An 18,114-nucleotide genomic window follows, 5' to 3' on the forward strand; every position below is an offset into this window, starting at 1 on the left:
TTTCTGGTCCATACAGACCAATTACAAATTACCCTTTGTTACTGAGCCCTCAGAGGGGCATGGGCATTGTTGGCATCCTTGAAAAACTGGCGCCGCTATTGTGTCCAAAGTGATTGCGGGTTTCTTACAATTGCCACAGCAGTTAGCACTGCTGCCTCACAGCACCAGGGACCTGGGCTCGATTCCTGGCTTGGGTAACTGTATGTGCGGAGTCTGCATGTTCGCCCCACATCTGTGTGGGTTTCCTCTGGGTGCTCCAGTTTCCTCCCACAGTCCGAAAGACGTGCTGATTAGGTACATTGGCCATGCTAAATTCTCCCTCAGTGTACCCGAACAGGCGCCGGAGTGTGGCGACTAGGACATTTTCACAGTAACTTCATTGTAGTGTTAATGCAAGCCTACTTGAGATGCTAATATAATAAACTTTAAACTTTAGGGAGCTAGCACTTTGATACAGTAACCTCTCAGCTGAAGCAAATTTGAGATACAGATAGGGAATTATCGGACCCTGAACAATCAGTTTTTCCTAGTACTTCAAATGTCTATACATGATTTATGTAGTGAGGAGTTTCCATTATGGACAATAGCTTTTTAAAAGATTTTAAAAATATATACTGTGATCTGTTTTCTGGTCCATATCTCAACTGCAGCAAAATACATTCATTTGAAATTTTATTTGTTGTTTGAGCTCAGGTAGTAAGCTGAAATGGTCACAAAGTATGTGTTTCAGAGCACTACTATAACATTTCTAAGATGGGCAAAAGCAGTCACCAAGACAAATAGTCAAGTTAAGAGTCTTCAAATTTCCACAGAGGTCAGATTGATGTTATTCATTAATCTTTGATAACTAGTAGGAAACAAACTCAAAAGAATACTCCACACAAAATGTTTTTTTTAATATATAAAAGTTTGCATTTTAAAACTTTCTAGATTAACCTGCTAAAGGCCATTTTTCCTTGGTGGTCTTTTACAACAGATTTGATTTTTCTCTCCTTTAAATTATTAACAAACAAAAGCCAGAGGTCAAGGCTCACAGTGCAGACCACCACAGTTAAGACGAAAAGCAACGATGAGGTCGATCAAGACGTAGAAGTTAGGCAATGTCAAAATGGAGATTTACAAGTATCTGGATTAACTGAGGAACGGAAGACAAAGAATGATAAGGAGTCCCACAGTTTTGAGGTCATGTGGAAGAATTAGAGTCGGAGATGATGTGACAAGTGTTGATTTCAATATAGCAAGGACGAAGAGTACACAGAATGGCATATTTGGAATTTAGAAGGAATGAGAGGGGAAGACATTCAGAGGATCAACATCCGTAAGGAGTTGCTGCTCTTCCCTGCAGTGCTACTCTCTCGCGCCCTATTCTTAACAAAGTAACTTGAGAAGGAAGCTCACTACATCTGTATCAACATCACATTAAAAACTCCCACAAGGTCAAACTTTAATAACTGGTACTGATAACAAAGTTGCACTTTACAATGACAAAACTGCAATCTCTACATAGTCATTCTTCCCGTAAAAAAAAAATTAGGTTAAATGCTGAGAAATTAGCTATTTGGGGAAATCATGTAATGTAACATTGCAGCTGGAAGAGGTTAAAGAAGAAAATGAAAGAAAACGCACTTTCTTTGTCTAATTCTGTGAGCCAACCCATCATGGAGAACATACTTCAGACTGACAGAAACTTTAAACAAATAACTTCATGAGAAGTGAAAGAAAATATACGCTCTGAAGTAAAGCATCCGCCATTAATTTCCTCGAGTGCTCTCCCAATTGGCCACTGCAGCAAAAACCTGCGTACATGTCTATCCAGGATTTCCGCTAGTCAGGAGAACCCGGAGGAAATTCCTGGTGATAAATTTAATCCACCAAAAAGCAGCCATTTCTGCACTTTGCGCCTCATTCACTTCCTCTCTCTGCTCAAGGTCAGAAAAAAAGATACATTTAATGTGCAGATCTATATTTTTGTTTTTCTTTTTTTTCAAAAAAAATGAAGAAATACAGAGTTCTGCAAAGTAAGTGACCTCATTCAGCTTCTTCACGTGGGCAGACAACAAAACCAGTCTTTACTAGGTTCTAGGACGATTCAAGTGACAAGTGTTCTTCTTTGAAAGCAACCCAGATTTTAAAACGTGTCCCATAGTTGATTATGGCTCAAAGCCTTAGCTCTCATTAGCTGATTCCATCTCCATTGGAACGGTCTCTGTATTGGTGGTGTGTTGATCATCTGATTGAAGCACTGCAGATATGTATGGAGCACTGCAAGAGTAAAACACACAACCTCATGATTTCAATTCTACGCAATGTTAAACTCATTGGAACATGCCTGAATCTTCCAAACTTAATCGCTTCATAAATCTAGCATCTTGTAGCAATAAGCACTTCTGCTTATTTATTTTCAATGACTTGTAATTTCAAAAACTGATTACCAAAACATTATCAATGCTAAAATGGGTGGCTTTATCAGTGATGGGCTGCTGATCTATACAAAATAGGGATGTTCATGATTTGATCTTCAGTATGTTAGTTATTCTCAACCTAGAAGGCAGCAACAGGGCACGACAATTAGTTTCCTTTGGGTCACATGAGGTGGAGGAAAGGAAATCAGTTAGACTGCCCAAATATTAATTACTATTGACTGACTGACCTTAATTCTAACAGGGTTAGACTGGGTAGATTCAGAAAGAATGTGCCTGATGGTGGCGGACTCCAGAACTTAGGGGTCATAGTTTGAGGATGAGGGGTAAACCTTTTGGAACTGAGGTGAGGAGAAATTTCTTTACCCAGAGATGGTGAATGTGTGGAATTCACTAACACAGAATATAGTTGAGGCCAAAACATTGTGTGATTTCAAGAAGAAAATAGATACAGCTCTTGGGGCTAAAGGGATCAAGGGATATGGGGGGAAGGGGGGAAATCAGGATATTGAATTCGATGATCAGCCATGATTATAATGAATTGGCGGAGCAGGCTTGAAGGGCTGAACAGCCTACTCTTGCTTCTAGTTTCTATGACTTGTGCTGACCAGTATCTCAAACAGTTGAGAGAGCTACCAACATCAACTTTGGGTCTCTTCCCCTGCAAACATTTTCCTCGGCAGATAGGTTTGTAGCAGATACCTGTCTCTAGTTTGAGAGGGCATTATCTCTACTGTACGATTCACATAATTCCCTTTGCATGAGTAGGTTTAGAGGAAACTTGAGGAATGGGAAAAAAGTGACAAGACGTAAATGAAAGTTACAGGTAAAAAGTCAAGGCTGAAAACGAAACAAAAGATTGGCCCATTTAAAGTCCAATATAATCCAAACTAACAATTTATTAAAAGGTTGGCAACCCATGAATTGCTTAACAATTAGAGAAACTGGTGATATAGTTTGATGCAAATCAACTAGTGATGCTCTTGTGCCTTTTCACACACAAAAGAGAATTGGGAAGTGAAATGCAATAAGAGACAAACTGGAAGAAACAGATTACTGACAAAAAGTAAATACAAATGATTTAAACCCAGAATCTGCCAAAAATAACCAGAGAAAGTGTAGAAAAAAGTACAATCACTTGTCGAATAAATTAATTGTTTACTACATTTGATCAAGTGAGTTTACCTACCTAAATGGGGTTACTGCATTCTGGAAATAATTCACCTGAAGCATCATGAAACATCTCAACCACATAAAAAGGCAGTTAATACAATTAAAGACATTTCCGGCTTAATCAGATGGAATCCAGTCATGTAACCAATCAGCTCCAGTGAAGGGAGGCAAATGTACCGGTTCAATCAGAAACACCCTTCTGAAGTTCAGCACCCACCCCTTAGTTCCAGTGGCCTTCGGACCTCCCTCCCGAGACCCTGATCGTGCTACATTCAGGCCTTCCCAACCTTCCCTACCCTGGGACTCCATGAACTTCCCTGGGCCTCCGGTGTCCTCGAGCAATTCTTTTTCTATCCACTGAACCCCTGTTGCTGCAGGGACTGGAGAGCTGCTGCCCAATCAGACTGGCCCGCAGCTCTCGAAGATGGGACTTCCTCCTGAATGAGCTGCGGGAGGCCCGTCTGCAGGCACTTAATGTGCTTTTGAGTGTGAAACGGCTGCGCAACATTCTGAATCGGCGGGGATGTGTTCCCAATCAACTCCTTGGATAGTGGAAAGCGAGATCCTGCCATCTGAAAAATTCAGGCCACGGTGGCATGGAACATTATTTCAGTTACACAAATACCAACACTGAAGACATGTTTAATGCATTTTTAATTAGGGAGGGAAATCATGTAGATTTAATTAATTAGGGGGAAGCAATGGCCGATCGGTATTATCGCTAGATTATTAATCCAGAAACTCAGCTAATGCTCTGGGGGCCCGGGTTGAAATCACGCCACGGCAGATGGTGGAATTTGGATTCAATAAAAATAATGTCTGGAATTAAGAATCTACTGGTGACAATGAAACACATTGTCGATTGTCGGAAAAACCCATCTGGTTCGCTAATGTCCTTTAGGGAAGGAAATCTGCCGTCCTTACCTGGTCTGGCCTACATGTGACTCCAGAGCCACAGCAATGTGGTTGACTCTCAACTGCCCTCAGGCAACTAGGGATGGGCAATAAATGCTGGCCAGATAGTGATGCCCATGCCTGAAGAATTGTTGCTCAGCACCAGTAACAAGTTTCACATTATGTAAAACAAAAATAGTAAATACATGTTCAATTGTATAACTAATTTTCACAAAGAAAAAATAATTGTGTTTTGGGGATCAGTGAAATTTCATTTTTGATCGTGGGACCTTGCTCATTTCCCCACAACTATGACTATAATTTAAAACCACTCCATTGGCTGTAAAGCACTTTGGATCTCCTGAGATGTTATCGAAATTCAGTAAAAGGCTCCTTCAGTTACACTTTCTACATTGTTTTGACACCTAAATCCCTAACCTAACTCTAGCAATATCTCAAAAGGTCTTCTGCCCAACAAGGCTTATTTTGAACACTTTCTGATGCATGTTCTACATTAGGCTCATACCTCAACTGGTATGGATTTTGCCTTTCAGGGTCCCCTGCAAAAGCTGAAATTGATATAGATCTTTGGTCTCCAGTGGAATGGTCTATATTCCGTACTGACTTGAACAAAAGAATGAAAAAACACAGTATTTATTTGCATCAGTGCCACATCTTCAAAAAAGATGTCCCAACAAATTTTGTAACTGATTAACTACCTTTGAAGTGCAGTCATTGCTATGCAGGGAAATGCACCAGACCATTTCGTGCACAAGGACCCAGATAGCAAATGAAATGAACAACGAGTTAATTTGTTTTTGACGGTGGTGATGTTTTTTGCGTGGGGATCATTGGCCAAAACACGGTGAGAACTCTTCAAGTAATGCTACAGGATGGTTTGTGTCGTCAAACAGGACAGTTTCAAAAGCACAATACTCCCTCACTATTGTAATGGTTAGCCTAGGTTGTGGGCTCAAGTCCACAATGAGACTTGGTTCTACATACACCTGGCACAAAGTTTGATATTTACCAACTAAGCTGAGCTGATTGGAACTGCTCATGGTTCACGTGCAATGCAGTGTCAAGTGTGTGGATGAATCACTTGCTGTTGCTTATTCAGAACACTCACCTATTCGGTTTGCCAACCAATATTTCCTCAGCATTCTTCTCCTTCTCTGTCTGTGACTGATCCTGTTCTTGGTTTTCTGGAAGTATTTCATTCTTCTGGTTCTCTGGAAGTATTTCATCCTTCTGAGATGCTGTCTCTCCATTTACTGCGGTAGAGGAATCTGCAGATCGTTTATCAGGGAAAACAGAACAGATTAACTGTAGATCTTTTTTCCCCCAAATGAACCTAGCTCAGGGATAAACTATCAATAATCTAATAGATATCATCTTGGGTGTCCACATATTCAGATATTCTCTTTTAGAACAAACAGCTAGCAGGTTAGTTAACCACAGTCGGCAACAAAGTAAGGTCTGATCTGTCCTTGAAATAAACACAAACAGTGACTTTCCAGTATGGGCTGTTGGCGGGGGGCGGGGGGGGGAGAGAAGAGGTGAGCTGTGAGGAGGATGCAGAGATACTTCACGTGATTTGGATAGGCTGAGTGTTATTCACTTTGGTATCAATAATAGGAAGACAGATTATTATTTAAATGGGTGTAAACTGAGAGAGGTGGATACTCAGCAAGTCCTTGGTATCCTCATGCATCAGTTGCTGAAACTAATATGCAAGTAGAGCAGGCAGTAAAGAAGGCAAATGGTATGTTGGCCTTCATAGTGAGAGGATTTGAGTGTAGGAATAGGAATGTTTTACTGCAATTGAATAGGGTGTTGCTGAGGCCACACCTGGAATATTGTGTGCAGTTTTGGTGTCCTTATCTGAGGAAGGATGTCCTTGCTATAGAGGGAGTACAGCAAAGGTTTACCAGGCTAATTCCTGAGATGGCAGGTCTGTTATATGAAGAGAGACTAAGTCATTTGGGGTTATTTTCATTGGCGTTTAGAAGAGTGAGAGAGGATCTCATAGAAACTCATAAATTTCTAACAGGGTTAGACAGGGTAGATTCAGAAAGAATGTTCGCGATGGTGGTGAGTCCAGAACTAGGGGTCACAGTTTGAGGATAAGGGCTAAACCTATTAGAACTGCAGTGAGGAGAATTCTTTTCACCCAGAGAGTGGTGAATGTGTGGAATTCACTACCACAGAAAGTAGTTGAGGCCAAAACATTGTATGATTTCAAGAAGAAATAAGATACAGCTTTCGGAGCTAAAGGGATCAAGGGATATGGGGGTAAGGGGGATCAGAATATTGAATTCTATGATCAGCCCTGATCATACCGAATGGCAGAGCAGGCTCAGAGGGCCGAATGCCCTACTCTTGCTTCTAGTTTCTATCACCCTCTCCTTCCAAAACCCAACTGCACTGCCCCAACTGCTGGTGACCAGATAACACACAAACACGAGGACTTTGATCCGTGCGACTCAGTGCCAAATCAAAGAATACAATTTTACCACTGAGCAAAGATACAAACTTTTAAAATTACATTCACAGTGAACTGCAATCCATGCCGAAATTATGACCACCAGAACATTAATGAATTGTACAAGTTAATGGCTGTAAGTGATATGGTGAGCCCCAACAAATTGTATTTATATGGAGCTTTCAACATAAAAATATCTCCCCAAAACATACAAAGAGACAGAGAAATGAACACTAAGTCACGGAAAGAGATTAGATGGCTAATGGACATCATTGAAGCCAGCTGTAGTCTGCACCACCGTATCCCACCTAAAGAATGCTCACCAGAATCCTGCTTCTCCTCCTTCATGCTGTTCTCAGCTTCTTTCTCCTCCTCTTTGGTTTTGTTATTTTGCTGCTGCTCCTGGTCTGAAGGAGTCTTCTTCAGTGTACTATTGCCAGAATCATCTCCTCCCATAAACATGGACTTTAAATGACTGTAGATCTCACCCGCTTTTGCCATGACTTCCTGACTGGCTTTATAGCGGCGTATCTAGAAAACATTGCCAACAATATGTAGACACATGAGTTATAGCGGTCTTACATATGAAGGACAACATTTCATGTACTTCTTAGGGTGGTCTCAGAGTTCTCACTGAGGAGATGGGGAATGGTGCAGGACAACACCTCCCAGTTCTCACAACACTCCTTTCAGCACTCAGCTTCATTCTATGACTGTTCAAACAGCTTGGGTGAATTCAGGAAAAATAAGATTACAAGGGAGAACTGTGGACAAAAGTGAAGCGTAATTTCTTGCTGTGGCTTCGTATAGGTTCTTTAATTCAACTCAGAAGGAATTTTTTAAAAAAGGTTAGAATTTTGTCTCAAGTTTAAATTAAAAGCTAATTTGTCAGATGTTATATCAGTTGTTTATAGCCCTTGAGGGAAGATCCAAATGACTTTGTTATTTGCTTGCTTATTTGCATAATTGTCACTTACTTTTTAAACGTGATCAATAGCTATTCAAATGCAGGAATTTCCAGTAACCATTTACAGGACTTCAGCTCTATTGGTTGGAGAGAGTCAATTTTGAATTTCCAAGCGATATAGTTCAGACTAACAAAGCTCCCAAAGTGATTTATGGAATGTAAGAAATACATTGCCCGTAAAAGTTATCAGCAAAGTTATTCGTTTAGCACTGAGATGGTGTGACATTAAAGTACCTTTAAGAATTTTTTAAAAAAAATCATGTTCTCTGCAGTTGTAAGCAGACTTTTTCAGTTATTTTTTCTCATTGTTGCCAGGCCATCTGCTAGAAGTCCTTTTATTGCTACTTCAATGGCTTAAATGGAGTTTTGTTTATTATTACGCTGGGATCTTTTATGTATTCTAAGAGGGAAGATTGGCTGACAAGTCAAAGTCAGGTGGTTCCTCCCCAGGGAAAGATCTAAGGATTCATTTTCAATTTTTAGTTTAGAAGAGAGTGGCCATCAGACTGGAAAGCAGTGTCTTTCTCTCTCTCTCTCCCCCTCGTATGCTGGCTAACTGTAAGCAAGGTTCTTGTCCTCCCTGGAGTGGAAAATCTGATGTTGGTGGTTAGCTTGCCAAGAGTCTCTCCCTGATGTTTTGGGAAGCTGTTCTGACTCCAAGCTTGTCTGCGTGTGCCAAGAGAACTGTAGCATTCAACCAAAAGACTAACTTCCAGTATCAGGTGAGCATTAGTCTTTGCTGTATCAAACCTGTGGCAACGGTTCTGTTTATGGGATTTGTTTCGTTGGAACTGTGTTTAGCTGCTAAGGTTTACATGTTTGTTTTTTTCTTGTTTGTAATTGGTAAAAGGTATTGCTAATTTTCGTTCTATACATATTACCTTGGGTATACTTAAATAAACTTTGTTTGATGAAAGCTCCTTAGTGGATCAGTTGAATCATACCTGAAGTGAAAAATCTCATGCTCACCCTAGCCAAATTCAAAGTGCAAAACTTATGATCCAGGCGGGTTTCATGAAACACTTTGGAGTTTCTCACCTGAATTATAACAATGGCAATCTTTTGTGTTGAACAAGGACATCTTGTAATCTTACGATTGTATAGACTTGCGCTAAATCTTCAAAACAAATCCTTTCCAACACCATTTACTTCCAGTTTCTCAACAGAATCAGCTCTTAGCCCATCCAATGCTGAAACACTTTGGAATATTGTCACTTCTAGATTTGACTATTCTACTGAGCCCTTTACTGGCCTTCCATCCTCCTAAAACTCTAACTTGCTCAAAACTGGGCCCACTTATCAAGATAACTCTATCTTCACTAATTTACTCTGGCTCACAATCTTTGAATGCATTACATTTAAATTCCTTACTTGCATTTATAAATCTCTTCATGGTTTAGTCCACTCTAGTTCTGCAATTTTCTCCAATGCAGCAGCTCTTATCAAATACTCTGACCTTCTGGTGATTCCCAACACTGTTGTAAGTATGTAAACCCCTCTGCCACATTACCTTAAAAAGAACCACAAGCTTGCCAAGCTTTCAGTCACTTAAGCCTCTCCTTTCTGGCTCACCATCTGTTTTCTTAATACTTATTTCTTAAACACTTTGGAACATTTTGTGTGTTAAGGTGCCATACAAATACAACTTGTTTTCCTCGATTAGAGTTACTTTGAAGGATTTTTCTCTCTCACTTCATAGATATTTTACTTTATTTGTTACATTCATAATTCACTGAATTGCTAAATATTTCATTGTTCAGCACAATTCTCAGTGACATGGCTCAAGATAAAACCTTTATTCATACTCAAACAGTAAGTACATGTACGATATCACCCAACTATCTTCAACACTTTAAATCAAATGCACAAGTATTTTATAGAAATGAATAACATTTATATGACATAGTTGTATCTCTTATGTTGTGCCAGTTCATATACAATAACTTACATCTCAAGCACAGTCCAGTATGATTTTTGTAAACAAACCTATGCTGTTGGCCAGGACATTGGGAAATATAATGATATGGGATCGTTTACAGCCATCCGTGGCACTCCAAAAGCCACACAAGATTCCAATTTAGTTTCTCAACTGAACAGCAGCATCTCTAACTAACTGTGCAGCACACTCTTGTATATCAGATTGGAATGTCAGCAAAGATTAATGCTCAGGTCCCAGAACGGGCTTTAAGGCTACAATCATTTACAGTCAACTCACACCGTTTGCGACCCACTCTATTACGAATTTGTTTACCCGCACAAAAAAGTGTTTGTAGACCTGATGGTGGTTCGCGAACCCAAACTTTCGCCCAACTGAGATTTAATATTTAAAACTTCTCACCTAAACATGTGTTGGTCCTGAAATAAATAAAAGACTGAATTTCGAGGCCATGAAAAAGTGATTGTTCAGTGTTGAGTTACCCACATAGAAAATGTGCACTGCGCATGGTTTGTTGTGATTTACAGGATACAGTTAACTCCCAACCAGTATTTTGGGAGTACAGGTACAGTACAACACTTTACTAAAATTTAGCAAGTCAGCACCAAGCCTCAGGAAAGCAATGACACTTGAACAAAAAGTCACAACTTTAGATAGGCTGAAAAATATTGCAAATGCCACCAAAGGAATAGTTTGTCAATGAATCCACAATCAGGTGCATTAGGCAGTCTGAAGGAAAAATAAGGGACGGTGTTAGTGTTTCTGGTAGTGGTACTGCGAGGTTAACTTTTGTGAGCAGGAGAGGAAATGGAGAAGTTGCTCAATAATTGATAGAGCACCAGCATCAAAGGAGGACCCCAGTTAATGGTCTAGTTATGTGAAACAAACCACTTGAATTGTACCAGCAGATAAAGAGTAGTAAAGAAGGTAGTGCTGGTGTCACCAGTGATGATGAAGGTGGTGTGAAAGTACCTCTGCTTCGACTTTGAAAGGATTCTCAGCCAGCACAGGGTGGTTTGATCATTTTAAAAAGCGTTTTGACTTGCATAATGTGAAGTTGGTGGGGAGGCTGTTTCAGCTGACCGTGCAGCTGCAGGACAGTTTTCCAAGGTGCTGCAGGAATACATTGAGGAAAGTGGCTACCAGGCAGAGCAAGTCTTCAACAGAGACAAAGCTGGCCTGTTCTGGAAGATGATGCCAAAAAGTATCTACATTTTGAAAAAAGGTGGCAGCTCCTGGTTTTACAGCAACAAGAAACAGGTTGATGCTTCTACGATGAGCTAATGTGACTGCCTTTAAATGTAAATCAATGCTGGTTTATAGGTCAGAAAACCCTTGAACTTTTAAAGGGTAAAATAAATCTCATCTGCCAGTCTTTTAGAAGGGTATTAGCAGTGCCTGGGAAGGGTTATAGCAGCAGTCTTTGAAGACTAGTTTGCCAATTACTTTCTGCTGGAGGTTAGTGCTTATCTTTCAAGCTCCGTTTAATCCTCGATCATGTACCGGACATCTGCACTCTCTCACGTATAGCCATCCAGCTGTTGACATTTTACTTTTACCCCCAAATATGACCTCATTTATCCAACCAATGGACCAGGCAATCGCTGCCTCATTCAAGGCTTACTACACATGAAGTTTCAGCCACATCCTTCATATGATGGAAACAGACCCTTCAACCACAATCCATCATTGCTGGAAGCAATTCAACATCCTCTTAACAATAGACATACTTACAGACTCCTGGGATGAATTTAGAGCTTAAATCATAAATGCCTGCTGGAAAAAAGTTTGACCTGAGGATGTGATTTATTTCATAGAATTCCCCAATGTTGATGCTGAGCCATAGAAAAATTACGGTGCAGAAAAAGGCCATTCAGCCCACTGCACTAGTCAGTCAAAAAGTAAAGGAAAAAATAAACTAGCCGCTCATTTTAATCCCATTTTCCAGCACCATAGCCTTGCAGGTTATAGCAGTTCAGATACAGATCCAGGTATCTCTTAAATAAGTTGAGTGTTTCAGCCTCAATCACCAACTTAGTCAGTGATTTCCAGATGCCCAGCACCCTCGGAGTGAAATGTTTTTCCTCACATTCCCTCTAATCCTTCTACCAATCATTTAAATCTATGCCCCCCTGGTAACTGAGCCCTCAATTAGGGGAAATGAGTCTTTCCTGTCTACTCTATCAAGACCCCTCATAACTTTGTACACCTCAATTAGGTCTCCCCTCAGCCTCCTCTGTTATATGGTTTAGGTGTCCAGATCACCAACAACCTGTCCTGGTCCCCCCATGCTGACACTATAGTTAAGAAAGCCCACCAACACCTCTACTTTCTCAGAAGATTAAGGAAATTTGGCCTGTCAGCTACGACTCTCATCAACTTTTACAGATGCACCACAGAAAGCATTCTTTCTGGTTGTATCACAGCTTGGTATGGCTCCTGCTCTGCCCAAGACCGCAAGGAACTACAAAAGGTCGTGAATGTAGTCCAATCCATCATGCAAACCAGCCTCCCATCCATTGACTCTGTCTACACTTCCTGCTGTCTCGGCAAAGCAGCCAGCATAATTAAGGACCCCACGCACCCCGGACATTCTCTCTTCCACCTTCTTCCATCGGGAAAAGATACAAAAGTCTGAGGTCACGTACCAACTGACTCAAGAACAGCTTCTTCCCTGCTGCTGTCATGAATGGACTTACCTTGCATTAAGTTGATCTTTCTCTACACCCTAGCTATGACTATAACACTACATTCTCCACTCTCTCGTTTCCTTCTCTATGAACGGTATGTTTTGTCTGTATAGCGCGCAAGAAAAAATACTTTTCACTGTATGTTAATACATGCAACAATAATAAATCAAATCAAATCAAATATAAGTAAAACAACCATAGCCCATCCAAACATCAGGATGGCCAGGATTATTGACTTGGCAAACAATTTGGGGGGGGAGGGGTGCGAAGACCTGACTACAGATGAGTTGCTTTGATCTCATCAAGAGGAACTGTCTGTACAGGAGTTGGTTGAACTGATGAAATTAAACGAATCTAAACAGGAGTAGGGAGAAGAAACTCTATTCGCAACTATCATGGTAGATCTCATAAGACCAGCTGAAGATGTGAAAAAAATAGATGGCAGATCATGCCAAAAGCATGGAAAGAACTATTGTCTTTGTAGAACAATTGACATTGTTATTTCTCCTTACCAATAACTTTACAAAATTGAAAAGCAAAAGGCAAAGCAGTCAGCAATATCAATCTTTTCATCCACATCAATGCCTGCATCAATCATGTCACCCACTCCCTCTACCTCCACTCTCAAGTATCTGCACTGTACAGAAATGTAATGTAACTTAACAATACCATAATTGACAAATCCTATATTGCTCTCATTTTCTTGGTTGTCAAACAATTTCTGCAGTAAAATTGTCATTAATTTACTCAAAAACGTAGTTTTTATGTTCTCTTTTCCTTTAAAAACGTCAAATTTTGGGATAGCTGGAACCTATCTAATTCACTCCCATTATTAAACATATTCAATTTCACACTTTGCAAAATTCCACGGGAAGTAACCCCCTTGAATGGCGGGACTTGACCGTAACTCAAAGACAAACTATCAACTAAACTCAGCTGACAGGATACAAAGTGGATTCGATTTTGCTTCTACAGAAAATACATCAGAATTTAATCATAGCACCATCGCTCACTCCCGAGCTACATTTAATGCAAGTGCAATTTTGCACCTGCTGTGCAACTGGTCTGAAGGAAATATTGGATTTTTAAGTAGTATTCACACATTAATTTTATGAAGTCACATTACATTGACTACTCATTGTTGGTGAGAGGAATACGTGTCAATATATCAGGTTTTTTTGGCTGTACTTGCACCAAGGAAAATGTGGATTAGCACATTCAGGTAGCTCGTTTGGATTTAGTTTCCAGAGGTTAATTAGACCCAGAGTTGAAGGAGGAGGTCTTGAATTCTAGTGCTACATTACTGTCATTCAGTCATATATCTGTTATTGATGTTACTGTTTAAAAATAAGGAGTCACTATTTAACACAGGGATGAGGAGAAATTTTTTATTTCAGAGGACCATGAGTCTTTGGAACTCTCTTTCTCAAAAGGCAGTGGAAGCAATCTTTAAACATTTTTAAGGCAGAGGTAGATAGATTCTTGATAAGCAAGGAAGAATCATAGAAACCCTACAGTGCAGAAAGAGGCCATTTGGCCCATCAAGTCTGCACCGACCACAATCCCACCCAGGCCCTACGCCCATATCCCTACATATTTACCCACTAATCCCACTAACCTATGCATCTCAGGACAATAAGGGGCAATTTTAGCATGGCCAATCAACCTAACCCGCACATCTTTGGACTGTGGGAGGAAACCGGAGCACCCGGAGGAAACCCACGCAGGCACGAGGAGAATGTGCAAACTCCACACAGACAGTGATCCAAGCCGGGAATCGAACCCAGGTCCCTGGAGCTGTGAAGCAGCAGTGCTAACCACTGTGCTACCGTGCCGCCCAGTGAAAGGTTATTGGGGGTAGGTGGCAATGGGGAGTTAAGGTTACAATTATATCAGCCATGATCTCATTGAATGGCAGTGCAGGTTCGAGGGGAAGAGTTGTCTATTCCTGCTCCTAATTGGTATGTTCACATATATTAAATAATCAGACACAAAACAGGATCTAATATTATGATACCACTAAGAGCACAGCTGATGGTAAACAGCAGGGTTTTCCTCAGGGTTTTCCAAATCCCAGAAGGGAAACTTCAAACACCTGCTCTCATCTGTATTTTGTCAATTTGGTGTAAAATGAAGAAATATATGAAAATCAGAGGAGGGTGTCCCAGACGTCTTTCTGATGCTTTCAAACAAAATAAATGTTTATTAAACAATGAAATACATAAACAATAAAGTTAACTAGAAATACACTTTACAAACTCAATGGCTATACACTGTATCCCTAAATTTACCCAGTTCCAAATCCCTTTATTCCCCTAACTTCAGAGCAAATCCTCCCCAAACAACGTCCTATAAGTTTTGAAAAAAAAAGTAGACAAAATCCAGCAATAGTTACCACACCAGGCACTTTTATCTTTGAGGATTACTTCTGGTGTAGGGCAGAACAACTCGTTATTCAAATAGGCTTTTCTACAGACAGAGCTTGCTGGGAGTTCACGCAGCTATTCCTGCTATGGGCTGAGTTCTCAAAACAGCCAACTTGCATAGGTTAAAATTGCTCCTGATTTATCATTTTTCCTTTTGATCTTCCCTTACCTGAGCTAACCTCCTCAGAAGCCACACTTAATTATCTTTATTTCATCAGTCCACATTTAGAATGTAATTGTAAAATTCACACCTTGTCTGCTTTGAACTTCTAACTATTGCTCTAACCCCTTGACATTCTATTCTTGTTACCCACTTGTCTCAGGTAAACATCTATTTACAGGGTTGCAAGGCTTATCAGTATATAAAAAGCACTAGTTCCAACAATCGAACACAGCTATCTCTGCTACACTGGGGCAATCTTGAGCCTGCGCTCACTGACGAGATTACGATTTCCAATTTTTGCCACCCGTCACTGGCGAGGTAATCAGGTTCACACCTAAAATGGGCGTGAACCTGATTTTAATATCTTTTAATAAATTTAAACATAATTAAAGACCCTCCCCCTCACCACATATTTCCCCCAGGCATATTTTCAAATCTTGCCGACGTGACTTTAGAACAGGGGCACCCAGACGTGAACCTGCCGTGGGCATCTCTTCCACCCCCCCCCCACCAACCCCAAAGGTGTAAAGATCAGTAAACCCCCCAGGGATGTAAAGGTAAGTATAGCCCCCGGGGGAAAGGGACATGGTCAGACAGTGCCCTGGCACTGCCCCCAGGCACAGGTTGGCACTGCCAGGTTGCACCATGCCAACCTAGTGCCAGACTGGCAGCGTCAACCTGTGCCAGGGAACAGTGCTTGAGGCGGACACCAGTGGGAGCTTCATGGGGGCCTAATTTATTTGGGGTGATGAGGGGCGGGGGGGAGCGGTTGGAAAAGCGGACATGGGGGGTGGGGAAGCAGATGTGGGAGCTGGGGCTGCCGGTCTGGGGGGGTTCAATGCCGGTGATATTTGATAATTGGGGGGGGGGGGGGGGGGGGGGGAGGAGATAGGTCAGTTGCCTCGACGTTCAGGGGGAAGGGGGGTGTTGGCATTGACTATTTGGGGTGGGGGTGGGGTGTAGAGCCCTTGATACCTCCGTGATGGGGTGAGGGAGGGAGGTTTTTTCCCTCTGATCGGGACGCCTTTTAAACAAAGGGTCAGAAGCTCTGGAGAAAAAACCGGTCTGTTTGCCTGGAGAAACAAACTGGTTTTCAGTCAGACCCTGACACTTTAACATTTTTTGGTAAGATTCCGTCCCCCCAGATTACATTTTAAAATATATTTTTTTTAAAAGCATACAATGAGCAGAAAATATTCCCAATTACTGGGTCTTCTTGATTTTTCATATTATCACAATTTCCTGACAATACTTTGTGTCATAAACATGAGACCACCCCCTCCCTCACCTCTCCCTCAACTAATTCTAGTAGCTAAGGAAAAGTTCTTCTGTTTATAATCCTGGGAATGGTACCAGAAGCTCATCTCGAAATCAAGTCCAGTGAAGTTGCTCCTGAAGGCACAGGGACTTGATACTCACCTTTGATAGTGATCCCAGAGGATCTACTTCTCGCAGAGGGTATTGAATTTGTGGAACTAGCTGCCCCATAGTGCAGTGAGGTCTGAATCGTTCAATGGTTTCAAGAAGGAGATAGGATATATTTCTAATTTTAAAAAAAGGATAAGGGGATATGGGGAACAGGTGGGGAGGTGGATTGGAGACCAGGGATAGATCAGCCAAGATCTGATTGAATGAGCAGGTTTGAAGGACTGAATTTACCTACTTCTGCTCCTAATTGCTAATGTTCCTATATGGATACAGATGTTATAAAAATGTAGAGCAAGAAGAATAGAAAAAGACCAAATAACATAAAGGGCACAATTGAGTTTTAATTGTCTTTGAATGCCACTAGCAAGAAGAAGAAAAAAATTCCCCACTCCAAATTTTCTCCTCCCCTCGAAGGTGGTGACTCTTGCTGGGGTGTAGTACTACAGATTTCAACTGCCTCCTGGTGTTGGGGATAAAATCCTAATAGGTTAGTGAAGATTTTAAATCATTAGACGTTTGACAGAACTACCAGCATCAAGGTAAATGATTTTAAAATCAGACTTATAAGCAAACGAGGGAGCAGTCTGCACACATATGAAATGCAGTAAGAAATTTAAACAAGTGATGATGGTTTAAAAACATATATGTTGATATTTTGGAATGTATTAAATTACTTTATAATGTATTTTATAAAGATCATTGTTCACTTTAGCCAAAGGCAGATTGCCGCAAGGTATGATGGTAAAGGGCATTCAGACAGAACCACATTCTAACGGAATAATGAAACCGTGAAAATATGTAAGTTTTATCAGCAGAGTTTCTAATGGTGGAACACTCAGGGCAACTTTATGAATAGCTTTATTCACTGTCCAGATAAGATGGATGCATGATAATGTGTTAGTCTGACTTGACAACGACCTGGAGGGAAATTTGTGGGAATGTTAACTTTGAACTTAGTGGCCAGGCTTCCGGTTACTAAGGGATACAGGATGTTGAGTTAGCCAAAATGGAAAGATACATCCAATTTTATGGACAAATGAAATACCATTATGCCAGAAGATAAGGTGCAACTGGCTGGAGTATATGACAGGTATTATTGTTAATTTATGTATATCGAAGATGATTGATTCAAAACTAATGAAAGGCGGATGTATCTGATTCTAAAGTGTATAATTGATCCATCTTGAACTGAATATGCCAGGACTTACTGGAGATGTCTGGCTGCTCTACATCTGGATGGGCCTAGGACTCTTGGATAATTTCTCCCCATGATCGTTTGTCAAATAAAGTTATATCTAACTGAGACACTGGCTTTCATGAGTCTTGTATTGTCTAAAGTTTCGGCAATACCTGGCTACCTCGCAAACCCTGCAACACCTGTTTTTTTTTTCAAATGACAATTCTTTGTATTTAAATTAATTAACCGAGGTAGGAACAGTCCACAATGTGGTTCTGCATATGATGGTGCCATTCTACACAAGACCTCTTGGCACCCAGTACTTTGCCTCTTTGACATATTTTGCAATTACTCT

At 40.8% G+C, this 18,114-nt stretch overlaps 1 protein-coding gene across 1 annotated transcript in view; it reads right to left on the reverse strand.

Moving 5' to 3' along the window:
* Positions 1–879: 879 nt before the first annotated feature.
* Positions 880–18,114, reverse strand: part of hdgfl2 (HDGF like 2) — a 67,824-nt gene continuing 50,589 nt past the window's right edge. The window contains exons 14-16 of the mRNA XM_078198150.1: positions 7,296–7,503; positions 5,617–5,776; positions 880–2,262 (exon numbers count right to left, since the gene is read on the reverse strand). Of these exons, the coding sequence (XP_078054276.1) occupies positions 2,166–2,262; positions 5,617–5,776; positions 7,296–7,503 (465 nt within the window). The 3' untranslated portion in view covers positions 880–2,165. The remainder of the gene's footprint in view (positions 2,263–5,616; positions 5,777–7,295; positions 7,504–18,114) is intronic.

Source organism: Mustelus asterias, chromosome 26 (assembly GCF_964213995.1).
Source record: "Mustelus asterias chromosome 26, sMusAst1.hap1.1, whole genome shotgun sequence".
Lineage (NCBI taxonomy): Eukaryota > Metazoa > Chordata > Chondrichthyes > Carcharhiniformes > Triakidae > Mustelus > Mustelus asterias.